A 13836-nucleotide genomic window follows, 5' to 3' on the forward strand; every position below is an offset into this window, starting at 1 on the left:
AGAAAGATGTTGCGTAATAATCAGTTTGGTTTAGAAACTCCTAGGCAATATTTTACTCCATGTATGACAAAGAAACTAATGTCTGACACAGCTGGTAAGTATTTTATTTATATTTTTCATATAGACTTTGCTAGTTTCAGAATCAATTTTTATGTAAAGGAGAAAATTAAAATGGAGGAGAGAGGACAGTTTGTATATGTATATCTCATTAGAACTGGCATGTTCTCTGCTCCTCTGTGCCACCTCACATTGTGATTGATGCGTGTGCTAACTTCCACAAACTGAATCTACTGCTAAGCTAATTACAGACAATCTAGCTTTAAAAAAAAAAAAAAAAGTTATGGGGAAGTATTCATCAGAATTATGTAACATGAAAACAGAGCAGTTTAAAAAACATGTTTCTAAGTTGAGAATGAAATCAAGAGCAATAATACTGAGTGTAAGTTTTTCAAAAATTTTGAGATGGGTTACCTTCCTTAACTAAAGTTGAGTGCATATTCTCCAATAAAGGCGTATTTAGTAGTTCCAATTCTAGAGCTTTTGAGAACAGCAGAAACAGAAATCAAGAAACAATGTAATGGATGAGTCTTGTCTCCTAAAAGTATAAGTGAGATTGAGACTGACTGCCATGTTCTGCATTCCTGTTGTTTCCCGTAAAGGCTGTGACTAATTACTGCGGCGGAATTCTTGGTAGTGCATTACTGTAATAAAGCAGATTGTTAAGGCACTGAATAGTACAGACCTGTAATGCATGGTCTTAAGGAGTCCTAAAACTACAAAGGTTGCTTGGCTATGCTAGAACCATACAGTACAATCTGCTATGTTTATTTCCTGTCCTAAAGATAGATGGTAATTTGAATATGATAATTTATAAATTTCTTAGTAGACAAGAATTGAAGATAAAGTAATTTTTCCTGTCTAGCAAGAGAGGATAATGTATGTATTATAAATGTATTTACACTGGACTTTTAAACTTGCCATTAAAATGTTAACATCTGGTTCAAGGGCTCACGTGCCCTAGAGAATTTCTAGTGCTGTGTCCTTTCTCCTGTTGTTTAAAAATATCTCTCCCTTCCAGCAGAGAAGACACAGAGCAAAAAGATATACTAATTTATAATCTGGGGTCCCTGATTTTCTTTTTATTAACCCTTAGTAAGGTCTGGTCTCATGCTCATGATGGTTATTGACCTGGTATCTTTGCATATCTCACGTTGCCCTGCTTTTACCTTACCTTACTTTTGCCTTACCTCACAACATCTCTGAACATGGTGCTGTGTCTGTAAATAATACAAATTATACAACTATTGCTATTTTATAGAAATATTGTATTAGATTTTTTGAATTCTCCACATTCCAAACTTTGCTTGAAGATCAAGTGTGATGCAACAGGTGTAAATTTGGGAAAAGAGCACATGCACAGGGAGATGGTGCCATGAGTGGTTGTTGGGGCCTTTTTGTTGCTTAGTGACAGGCACAAAGTAGTGTGTTAACAGAAAATGTAAAATACACAAATAAAAATAGAAAACTTGTGTTTATGTAAAGGTACAGAACACAGAGCAAGAAAATTTTCTAACACTCAAGATTATAAAGAAAAGTGCATTATAGGTGACATGTAAGTCTGTGTAAGGGCCGGTTAAATTTCATTTTAGTTGTTATTTACATTATCAGGTAAGGGAGATATTGTTCAGTGGGGTGCATTTAACAGTGGAATTAAAATTGGCTCAGACAGTAGCAGCTTTTTGCATTTACCTTTTCCAAATTATGTCGAACTGATGCAAGATATTATTAATCCAAATCTGCAGAAATGTGTGTGGGTTCTTACTGTGTGCCAAGATCTGGTTCTCCCATGAATCATGGTCTGAATCAGAGCTTCAAAATTTGTCTCGATAATGATAAAAGATAATAATGAAGAATAAAAAGCACCTGTTTTGAAAGAACAAAGATGTTTATCAGTATGCTACTTCATTATTTATTTATTTAGTGATTTTTTTAATCATCAAGGATTACTTAGAACAACTGCTTTATGTTCTTTTATTGCTCTTTTGCTTAAATAGTACACTGGAATTTTCAATCTTGAGCTTTACATTTTTAATCCAAAAATCCCTCAATTCTTCTGTTCTGTAGTCAGCTAAAAGTTCCCTTCCAGAATTGTTTTTGTTTGGGTAGGTAAAATGTAAGGAGTAACACAATAAAAATGACTTCAGTAAACTCCTTTTTTCCTGTTTTTGGAAGATATTGTATAGCGAGACCACAATGAATTCCTGTTTCTAATCTCCTTAATCCCTAATTAATTGTAGTCATTTATTTTGTTTGTTTAGTTAACACGTCCAAAGATTCGAGCATTCACAATTCTGATTTTGTTTTGAAACTCATCACACATGTAAGTTGTTTGTCAGTAGAGAATTTGATGAGTTACTGTAATGCTATTCTGAATCAATCCTGCTTCTGGGATACCTTGATTTGTTGATTAGGGAAACTTGTTTTTTCTGAGAAGAGGCTTTAGAATGACTTTCATGAACTGGTATGTACCACTTTCACTTTAAAAGTACCTGTTGTGGCAGATGTGGGTGAATTTCATTTGTGAGATTATTTGTTTGAACTGGAAGGCATCTCTTTCTAATGAGGCAACCTGGCATGTGATAAGGTTTGCATGGGTCTTGCTTTGTCTTTGAGAGAGGGTTTTTGTTTTCCTCTTTTCCATCTGCAGATTCAAGAAGCCTTTTTTTGTTTTGTTTTGGCTTGGTTTTTTTAAACAACTTTGGACCAGAAGAACCCTTCTGGCAAATGAATCATTCTATAAATCACCCATGTTCTGTGTCAAGTATCTTCAAAGAGGCTTTTTTCCCCTAGAAAAAAAATTGCTATTCCATTTGCTTATCTCTATTGTTATTGTTATTATGATTATTATTGTTATTATTAGTGTTGTAGTAATGCTGTTTCCTCTTCCTTGGTTAAGTTCCTTTGTAATTTGTTACTCTAATACTACATGTGTTGTTTCTGCTGTCTGGTGCCTACAAAATGTTATGAAGAGTGTGGCACACATTAGTAGTGGTGAAAAGCACACCACCAAGATAAGTGTACTAGATATGTTAGAAATTTGGTAATATGACAGGCTGCTCTTTTTTTCATATAAACAACTGCTGGACCTGAACATGAGACAGAACTTGAATCTTTTGAGAAAATCCTTTCTTGTCAGTTCTACTCAGCTGCTGTTCACTGTCAGTGGTTACAATCCTACTTACTGTGTGCGATACAATGCAAACATTGTTTTCACCCTGGAGTCAGTATGTATTCCAGTTGTGTCTGACAGTCCTGACACTTTAGAATTTAAAGAAATGGTTGTTCTCACCTATTGGCTTTAAATTTTTTCAACATGTAACTCTCTTCTTATTTTGCTGGCTGGCTGTTCTGCTGGGCTAGGCCAGTGATCCTGATGGTCACTTTTGGTTGCTACCGTGTATATTTAATGTAGGAGAATTTGCAAAAACATAATATATGCCATGGTCTTAAGTGGTACTCCTAAATTTAGCTTTTGTTCTTGTACTTCTGATTGGTAGTTTTTTACTGTGGGTTTTGTTTTCTAATGAAATCTGTTGATAATTTTACTGCGTTACTATGGTGCATCATATCTTTGGAGAGGAAATAAACTAAATGTGCACATTTACTTCCTTTTTATGTGCCTAACGCTTTGCTAGGGAGAAATGTGTGTTGTGTATTTGTTGGTAATATCTTGCTATCTGGGCTATATTCCAATATCAAATTATATTTCTGTAAACACAGTGCCAGTCTTTGTATCCTTGAAAGAGAGGTATACTTAATCTTCGTTGCTAAATTGAGACAATTCCTATTTGGTTTAGTCAAAGCTTTTACTCCATAAACACTCACTAAGGCATTAAATTCTCAGCACTCAGCTCTTGAAAATTTATTTTATTAAAGTCTGTGTTTTAAGACTTTAATGGGCTTGTGGTAAAATCTACAGATGAAAACCATCTTTTTTACTGTTTGCATGGCTTTCAGAACATTTTGTATTTCATCCCTGGAAACTCTGATAGTTCTGCATAAAAAATATTTTGGCACCAGTGATGTCGTGAGAATTTTTAAATCATCCTGTCTTCCAGCATGTCCGTTCTCTATTAGATGCTTTTTCATTCCAACTGTGTTATTAAAAAATGACTTCATCTAGAAGACTGTACATTTCTTTTGACAGGCACCCAATCCTCTTGGTTGATAAAGAGCTTATTCGTACCTATGATGCTGAATTCACAGGCAATATCTTACTATAATAGAGACTTCTGAGATGAATTTCAAACATTGTCATCATGCAGTGAAACAGCATATTCATTCCTGAAATTTCTTGAATTGTTCTTAAATTTTGTAAGATGGATTTTACGTTTCCCTTGAAAGGTGCTCAATACCTCTGCCGAACTTCATGCTGTTTACAAATGCGTTTTTTGATTAAACACATTTTAGTTTTTGGTTTGGCTTTTTTTACTGTTTTTAACATATGCATTCTTTTTTTCACGTCTTTGCAGTGGCTCCTGTATCAGTAAGCTAGCACTCCATGCACAAGGAATTCCTTGGAACATTTGATGTAGTAATATTTTATCGATCACTTCTGTATAGAACATATGCTAAAAGGAAGTCTGAAAAATCTATGTAATCACAACAATTTATTTTGGAACTTGTCTCTTGAGGAGATATTTGCCAGAATCTGGCTGCACCATTAGAGAGCAGCTTCACTGTGTTGTTCAAGTTGGCAAATGAAAATGTTCTCTTTTGATATTTTCATTTAGTTCCTTTGAAACCATGTAGATTCTCAGATTACCATCTGTTTTTTTGATTCTAACCACTGAATGGGACCCAGAAGGTTCTTCTGCTTAATATATGATGCCATTTTCTGTTGTTTCGTTGAAAAACTGTTCAGTCCAGCCTTTAATGGCAATACTTTCTTTACAACATGAGTCACAGATCTTGCATTTTATTGTACTTGTGCAGAGTGTACTATGAACAAATGTCAAACCTTGTCAAATATGAACTGTGGCCTCAGCGTTGCACTGTGGTGCTTTGGTGATGTGCACATTTGAAATATTTGATAGTCCCATTTATTTTAAATAGCTTAAATGTAGTAATGGTTTATTTTTTTTAAATTCAATTTTAAATATTTCCATGCTTTCCAACCCAGAGATGTGAGTCCTTTTTTTTTCCCAAACAGTTTCGTATGTTGCTCACGATCGATCTTTCAATCTGTGTAACAGCTTAATCTTGTGATTGAGGTCACTGGACTCTGTGCTCAACAGCTCAGGGCATTACATCCCAAGTGTGCAATTTTATTGATTTCAGTAATATCATGTTAAGCTTTCAATCTGAACAAGTCTTCTGTTGCCTTTGTATGCTTTAAGTTATATGAGTCCATAATAATGATATATTTAAACTGGCTCCAGTTTAGATTTTATTTCACTAGAGCATTTTATTTTGGCTGTGACACTCACATTGTATCATGTTTCTGACAGTGCTTTTTATGGTAAATTTAACTTTTATTACAAACACTATAACAGAGAATGGGATTGCCTGTGAGCAATCTTCTTCTCTGTTTGACCCTATACCTGTCTTTTGTTCAGCTTCTACACCCAGGTCTTTGCTTTGCTTTGCTTTATTTAGAGCTTATCATGTGGTGATTACCTCTACAGGGAAACCTTTATCAAGTTTTGTTCATTTGTCTGTGAGTAAATTGTGAATCTCATTCCAACTTCTAAGTAGTTTGGTGTTTTGTTTTGGTTTGCATTTTCCCATGTTAACCGTGAATGTGGGAATTTTTTAAATTGCACAAGTCAATTGCAGCTTTCATTTTGTGTGTAGGCACAGAACCAATGTCCCTCATGGCTCTTCTTCTGCTTAGAGATGCAAAATGTATTGGTTTATGATGTCTCTATTCTTTTGATAGCATCCACTGTGGCGCGTTAGCATAGCTCTGACTTACAACTGTGCTTGCTCTCTGAGCTGCAACCTGGGAATTTTAGCCTAATCTCTACTATTTACAGTTTTGTGAAATTCTTGCTCTTGTTTTTCAGCAAAATTGCGTGGTGTTACTTTAAAAAGCAGGCATTTTTCACTCTCCGTCTTTCCTTTTCAAGTAATTCAACTGAGAAGTTGAACAAAATTATTTCAGGTAGATCTGGAAATAGAATCCATCTCTCAGTGCAGTGGAACACTCTGCCTCCTTGGATCAGTGGGCCAAATCCACTGGCTTAGATAGCTTGTTTATAATCAGTGTTGTAAACGGGTCTTGGTTCACAAATGCAGCCCAAGAATCCTAGTTGCTAGTTTGCTGTTGCTCCTCATGCCTCGCTCACTGCAGAAGTGTATATTCGGATTCCTGTTAGAGCCAGGTTGAGATGAAGAACAGCATTTCAGCCGAGTGTCTTCCATAAGGCACTGCTTTAGAGTTGCTTCTGTGTTCTTCTGTTTTTAAGGGAAAAAAATCAACCACAAACCAAACAAACCTTATCTTTTAAATTAGGTTTTGTAGTCAGCTGTCACTGCAGGTGTGATGCACGCAAAAGCCCATGTGTTCTATTTTTTGTCATTAATCTTTCATTTTGTCCTGTAATTGCACAGTTATAAAATTTGGAAGATTGAGAGATGTAAATACCAGCAACTTTGCTGATATCTACTGAGTTGGATCTTGGTTCTTTACTTACCACTGCAGAAGTAAGGCCCAGTTTAGCTTGTTTACCTCTTAGTAATTTCTCTTTGGAGTTTGACAGGTATTTTGATGTAAATACAGTGTATCTTCTATAAATTTATTCTGTGCTTCACCTGAGAGTTTCCTGTAGTATTGTATGTGGAGTTACATTTGAGTTACTACAATAGCTTTTTAAAGTATTCACATTGTGCATTTTCTTTTAGAATGAATTTTATGTACATTATGTATTGTAACTGAGTCTGAATGAAGAAAACATCACTGAAATTGTATGAAACCCCAAGTTTCTTTGAATCTTTTAAAATTACCAGGGCATGAAGTATGTCTGTCTTTAACACCTTGAAAAAATGATTTCGTGGTTCCAGTATGAATCAAGATTCATTTCTGAAGAAACATTCTACTTCAGTATTCCTTATGTCAGCAGAAGTGGTATGGTGTGAGCAATTAATAGAATGGGTAACCCTGTGCTGGTGGATATTCCACACATTGCATCTTGCTGAAAGCTCCATATGGTTGTGAAGCATCCTTGAAAAATGTAATGATAAGCAGTGTCTCTGGCTACAAGGGGGCTTTTCAGGATTTTAAAAGTCATTCAAGAGGAAAATTCTTTAAAACAAACAAACAAAAATATCCTCAGACCTTTGTTGCTGAGCATAAAAACTCTGGGGAGTCTCTGTTGTTACACAGGAATGTAGCTGATATACAGTGCTGTGAAGTTTCAGGTCTGTATTCTTTACTCTGTTTTGTCATATGGAGTTTGGAGAAATGGCCACGTGCTCTAGATACAAAAGTGAGAAACAGGGCTTTGGAAAGTAGGTGCAGCTTCAGCTGGATCATCTTCTCACAGGATTATTTGGAAAACGAGATGTTTAAAACAGTCCTTTTTGCCATTGGACCTTAAACCATGTTGCTCTTGGTTTTAAGCTTATCTTTGCAATCAAGAGTGCTATCACTGCTGTTGCAGAGGTTTGGGCTTTTAAAAGGTATGTTGAAAAACTTGGGAAGAAACTGAAGTGGAATACCATTATGATAGGTGCTGATGGAGACAGTCTTTCTTACTGCTCTTCAAATCTGTTCACCTTTTGAGAAAATGGTCAAAATAGAGCAATCTGTCGGTATTTTGGTTGCTACAGCTGCTACTGCAAGTGAGTCTGTATTAAAGGAATGACAACTGGAAGGGAGCATCAAAGCAAGAAAGCACATCTTCACTCTTTCCAAATCTGAATGTATCTTCCGTTTTTACGTAGGGTAGAGGTGCAAGGGAGGTTGTTGTAAAAAAAACCCTCCAGGTAAGCCAACCCTTCTCAGTTTGGCAGGAGACAGAAATTGTTCATAACTGCGCTGGCACTAACTTCATGGCTTGTGTGACTGTTCTAGCAGAGCATCTAGGCTAGGAAGAGGATAAGAATATGATTTTTTTTTTTCTTGACATTTTTCTCTCCTCAAGTGGATCATCTTAAATATTAACACCATCCTCAGTAGTTAATATATTTTAATGTTTATTATGGAACATACTGTAATTCCAGGAGTGACACCATAAAAGTGAAGTTCCGCTGATCTGTAAGCAAGGTGGTGACCACAACCCTAAATTTGCCTGTTCTAGAAGAGTCCTTTTTTTCAGCTCTTCCTTTTGATTTCTTAGAACAACTCAAATAAGGTAATCTTTGTTTTTGCGTCTTCTACAGTTTGTCGTTTGGTCAGCAGAATTAAAAAGCATGGAGGGGGGGCAGAGGATCAGTTCAGTTGTGCTATAGCACAGATGCCCTGAGTTATATATTTATTATGTATTGTTTTCCTTTGAAGATCTCTTGTTATGTTACAGAAGATCTCATGTTTCTTGAAGCCGGAGCTTTCTTTTCTTCTTCTTGTGTGTTGCAAATTCTTGGCTCCTTATGTAAACATTCTACTAAAGGCTTTCTCTTGAACTTGTATTACCTTCTCTTTTGCCTATCACTCATCTTGCTGCTATGCTTCTCTATCTCTTCCATGAGAGTGTGGAGTTATAGAAAACTCTGTTCATCTAGGCTGGAAGTGCAGAGATAACTGACCTGGTGGTGTTTGAGTCAACCCTGGAGATCAGTTCTTTTCAGAGTCAGATGAAGCACGCCAAAGACAGGTTTTATGAACTTAGGCACAACAACAGGCAACATGAGTCTTTGGTGTGAGCTCTTCAGTCAAAGACAATGTTGAAATCCGCTGCATCACTCTTCATTGCGAGATGTGGATGCATTTCTCATGTTTGAAGCTGTTGGCGGCTGTGTTTATTTGTGGACCTAGCTTTATCTTTTTGTGTGTCATCATGTTTGTTGGTAGCCTCTTCACAGTAAGAGAAACATGCAGATAATTTGTTGTTCAGCTCTTCAAGCAGCTATGTATGTGATACGCTGGCTTGTTATGTGGATATTGAGAAATTCAGAAAACCTGTTGTGTTTTTAAAATGTATATACTATGTGTAGTTGACTGTTAGCAATTAAACTCTGCATTTAACCAGCATAATTATTTAATGCCTTTTATTATCTCCTCTTGCTCTTGGCAGTTATTGAAGACCTGACAAACTATGTCTCTACTCACGATGCATCTGCTTTTTATTTTTTCTGCTCTGCTTGCTTTTCCACTAAGTTTACTGGTAGATGTGAATCTGATGCCAGCACAGAATCATGAGCTGTCTGAATTTTCAGTACAAGGAGTTTTTGAGTCAGCTTGTTGTATCACTGCTTTTGTGCAGTACAGTTTCTCCTAGTGGATGTATGAAGACAATGTGTACTGAAATGGTGTTTTACTTGCTTCAATACACAATTTCTTTTGTTCCTTTCTTTTTCTGTTAAGTGTTATTACTGTTGCTAGCAGGATTTCCCAAAATAATAATTAAAAAATCCCCAGAATTCTCAATAGATCTTTCCCATTTGAAATACACAATGCACATATTTACAAACAGTTTTGAGTATGAATATGTAAGAGTATTTTTGGCCAGTGGACTGCAAAAATGGTCGTAATTTCTTAGCAGGGCATCAGTTTCACTCACACCTCCATGTAATGATTCCCTTGCAGGAATATGTACACTGGGCAGCAGAATGAGATCAAGTATTTGCAAATAATGCAGCAAATTTTCCTGTATTGTCTTATCTGGAATTTCTTTATATTGTACTGAAAGTATTGTAATTCTAGTTATAAGAAATAAAGACCTAGGCAGTGATCTCCTGTGGTAAGTATAAAGGGAATAAAAAAGTTGTTTCATCACATCATGCTGATCCTTTGTAGCAAATAGGGTAGCGGTTATTTGGGGAAAAAAAAAAAGACAACTTTTATACATCATAATCCTGGGTTTAAATGTATTATGTATGGGAGTGCTTAGGGTCTGACTTCAAAGTTACATAGATGACCTTAATTTGGGAACTGCATATTATTTTAGGGATTGACTTTGTTACATTAATAGCATCCTTTTTGATTTATTTTTTTTTTACCTGAGAGTGAAGCACTTTTAAATAAAACATACAATTTAATTCTATTACATTAAAGGAACTGATACCTTTCATTTGTAATCCTGTAGGGTAGTAATTCTTATTACTGCAATTTAAAAGATAAAGTAATTCTTCTTTCCCTTATTTTAATATGTTTATGTATATATTTTCAGATATGATTCTGGACCAGCAGGTGGGTTCTGGGCAGCTCAGTGAGGATGTTCGTCACAGAGTGCATGAGGCCTTACTGAAACAGCATCACCATCAGAACCAGAAAAAGCTGAGCAACAGGATCCCAATTGTGAGATCCTTCGCTGATATTGGAAAGAAGCAGTCTGAGCCCCACTCCATGGATAAAAATGGTAATGTGTTACTTTATTTTGCATTTTGAGCTTTCAATAACATCTGCCTGTTCAGTACCACATGTGCTTGAAACCACAGCTTAAACTCAGTGTGACTGTGCTCTGAGAAGGCACTGTGTAAAAGTGGTACCTTTTACATGAGTGGTTCCTCTTATGCATTCTGTTTAAATTTGGAATTCAGGTGTCCCGCACAGTTCAGGGCTGTGCTATTCAAGGGGAGGCGCTCAGGTGTTGGAAGCAGGGTAACTGTGTTCGTGCGGTACTCTGCCCTGATTAACTGCCATGGCACATTATCCCTGGCACAGCACAGCTCAAGGACACTTGTGGTGCTTTAGGCACCCTGGGCCAGCCTTTAGACGGAGCTTGAGCATCTTTGCGCAGTGTTGTTCTGAACTGCTGACATGCTCCATTAGTGCCAGAAATGTGATTTGACTATTTTTTACTTCTGTTGACTATCCAGGGCCTATTTGGTTAAAATGTAATGGAATCTTACTGTAGTTTCTAAGTCTATGATACTGTATGCATTAGCTAGTGTTCAGCTGGTGCTTCAGATTTCATAGCTCAGTTCAAGAAGTTGGAAAATGAGAACAACATTTTCAAGATGACACTGTTGGAGACATGCCACAAGAACTATACCTTATTCTTTCAGAAAACCACTTTTTGAAAAATAATATTCATGAAAATAAGAGAGCATATTTTCAGAGTTGTTCTGCAGTAAAATAGTGGCTTAATTTTTTTTTTTTTTATTGGTTTCACAGAAGTCTTTATAAGCTGTACTGTTGTTATAGGTTAATAATAATGGAAGATCATTTCTTATTGCCTCTTCCTTATTTACATAGACGCAGGCCTGTGTTATGAAAAATGCAGCCAGATTTTGCAGATATTTACAATTAATTCACTAGATTTGTACGTTGCAGAATTACCAAGCCTCTGTATGCGGTATCATCACTATACCCACAACATTTTTGTCTGGACACCACTGCACTGTAGTGACTCTTACTCCCCAACTCACCTCAGCTTTAGAGAAATCTCAGTCCCTTCTGTTGCTGTGTCTGTTTAAGGGCCCTGCTGAGCTCCCCTGTCACCCTGGGACGTGTGGCATGAGGGAACACCCGTGGCACAGGGAAGGTGCAAGGGGCAGCTGGTTGATGGTGAGGGAAGAGAGTAGTGGTGCAGCTGATCTGCCAAGATAGGCATGTTGGTATAAAAACTGGCTTTGGTTTCAAGGAAGGAACCTTTGTTTTGATTATTGCCATATAAACTTTTAATAAGTACTTCTAAATCTAACTGCTTCCCTGGGAGAGTCTCTCAGACCTAGAAGTCAACATCAAATTTAATCTGAAGAGGATAGTAAAAAGAAACATATAAATTATGCCAAAATAGCATTTTAAGAGTAAGGAAAACATAGTATTGACTAAGATGTGTGTGAGTACACATATGGATGCACAAGAGCAAAAGTAGGATGATTGTTCATCCTTTTTAAGGCAACTTTCCTGTTGATATGTGCAACTCTTGCTAAAGACTTTAAACAAATATTCAGGAAGCACTTAAGAAAGTCAGTGCTATAGTGTCTATATTCCTGAGTTTCCACAAAACACAAGATGGCCACTTGCATTCCATAAGCTTTTTTCACTCAGTCTTATATAACAAGTAAGCAGTAGGTCTACTTAAAAAGACCCCTCAGGGCAAGCTGTGAAAAGTATCATCAGCTCAATTTCAGTAACTTTCTCTAGCTGTTAGTGGAAATGATGCAGCAATTCACTCCAGAAATATCTCACTTTTGCCGAAGTTTCTTGTGGGAACCTTCATATCTCTAATTTCCTCCAAAATAGATTCTGATCAGGACAGCATCTAAGTCTATATTAAACACACTGATGTTATATACTCAGTGGTTAAGTGATTCTGGGAGTAGGGAGACACATTCTTAGAGGTTTTCCTTTGTCTGTGCTTATTTTTCAAGATGAAAAACTACTGAATTCCAGTTCATGTCTTTATGTAGAGATGCATCAGAGCCCTCTAACACCTGGTAAAAAAATCACTGGCACTTTCACTGTGTTAGTTTAAATGTACCATAAACAATACAAATCTAAATAATTATAGGAACATTTATACAAAAGTAAATCAACTTTTTATTTAAATTACAATGAAGAGTTCCAATCCAAATCTTTTTGGACACGTGTCTTCTAATCAGTTTGAAGCATTGTTCTTGTACTTGCATCCTTCAAGTGCTAGTGCACATTTGGCAGACTCCTGTACTGACCTCTTCAAAATAGATGATGGCCCTGTGATAAAGCAAAGAGGGGTTGGTTTGTTTTAAATTTCTCTCTTACCATCCATTACACTGTTACATTAAAAAGTCCAAATGTATATATTTATATTTTTTTATTGCATGAATTGTACTAAAATTAGTGTTAGTTTTGGAAGAGGAAAATTCTGTCGTAAGTTTTTGGTTTTCAAAGGAATCACAACTTTTTCCCTTTTCAAGGCAACAGTAAATAAACAGTTCACAGCCTTGAGTGGCAACTGTTGCCCCAGTACTCTGGGATTAATGGAGTGGGGAAAGAGGTGATTCTGGAGAGCTGCCTAATTTTAGACATACTGACTGCTACCTATGTTGGCATACTCTTAGTTATTTTTTTACTGTGGGTAACTTGCAATAGTATGCGGGGTGTAAATTATACAGGAATCTATGCTGAAAGGCTCAGCTTTCAGGAAATGAGGAGCCCTTGGAAGCTTGACCAGGGGTAGCAGCGAGGTTTCTAATCATTATCTGCTGCCATTGCCTCATGACCCAAATGCTAGAGTTCAGCTACAGTCTTATGCTCGCTGCAGCTCTATATTTCTTTTTAGAATGCAATGGAGTATCTGTACAAGCTTCTCATAATAAGACAAAAATGAGTGTTAAAATATAACTTTGGATATCAGGTGAAAGCAAAAGAATAGGCAGATAAATATTTGTAAAAGAAAGGAAAATTAAGAGACATAAGCACCTTGAGTTATTGTCAAAAGTGTCTTGTGAGACACATCTTTGTTTCCTGAGAGCAAACTGGTAAAATGCAGTCAAGGCATCATTTTAGGCTGATTATTCTCATGATGCACAAACATTGTGTAGAATGTATGAACGCAGAATGTTTCATATATAGCAAATTGTAGCAGTATTTTTCTCTCTTTAATAGAAAAATGCATTAAAATAGTAAAACATTTTATTATTGCTTTTACATTCTGGATGAGAAGCTGAATTCATAGAAGAGTGCAGGGAGAAAAACAGATCATCTCAGGTAATACTGATGAGTTTACAGCTCAGATCAGACTTTTC

The 13836-nt window shown here is 36.3% G+C and overlaps 1 protein-coding gene across 8 annotated transcripts in view; it reads left to right on the plus strand.

Annotated features, from left to right (window-relative positions):
* The window catches only part of SLC4A10 (solute carrier family 4 member 10), a 158376-nt gene that overhangs the window by 87239 nt on the left and 57301 nt on the right, over positions 1-13836 (plus strand). For all 8 annotated transcript variants that reach the window (XM_065069652.1, XM_065069645.1, XM_065069646.1 and 5 more), the window contains one exon: positions 10332-10520. In XM_065069652.1, the coding sequence (XP_064925724.1) occupies positions 10332-10520 (189 nt within the window). The remainder of the gene's footprint in view (positions 1-10331; positions 10521-13836) is intronic.

The sequence above is a fragment of the Columba livia genome, chromosome 7, assembly GCF_036013475.1.
Source record: "Columba livia isolate bColLiv1 breed racing homer chromosome 7, bColLiv1.pat.W.v2, whole genome shotgun sequence".
NCBI lineage: Eukaryota > Metazoa > Chordata > Aves > Columbiformes > Columbidae > Columba > Columba livia.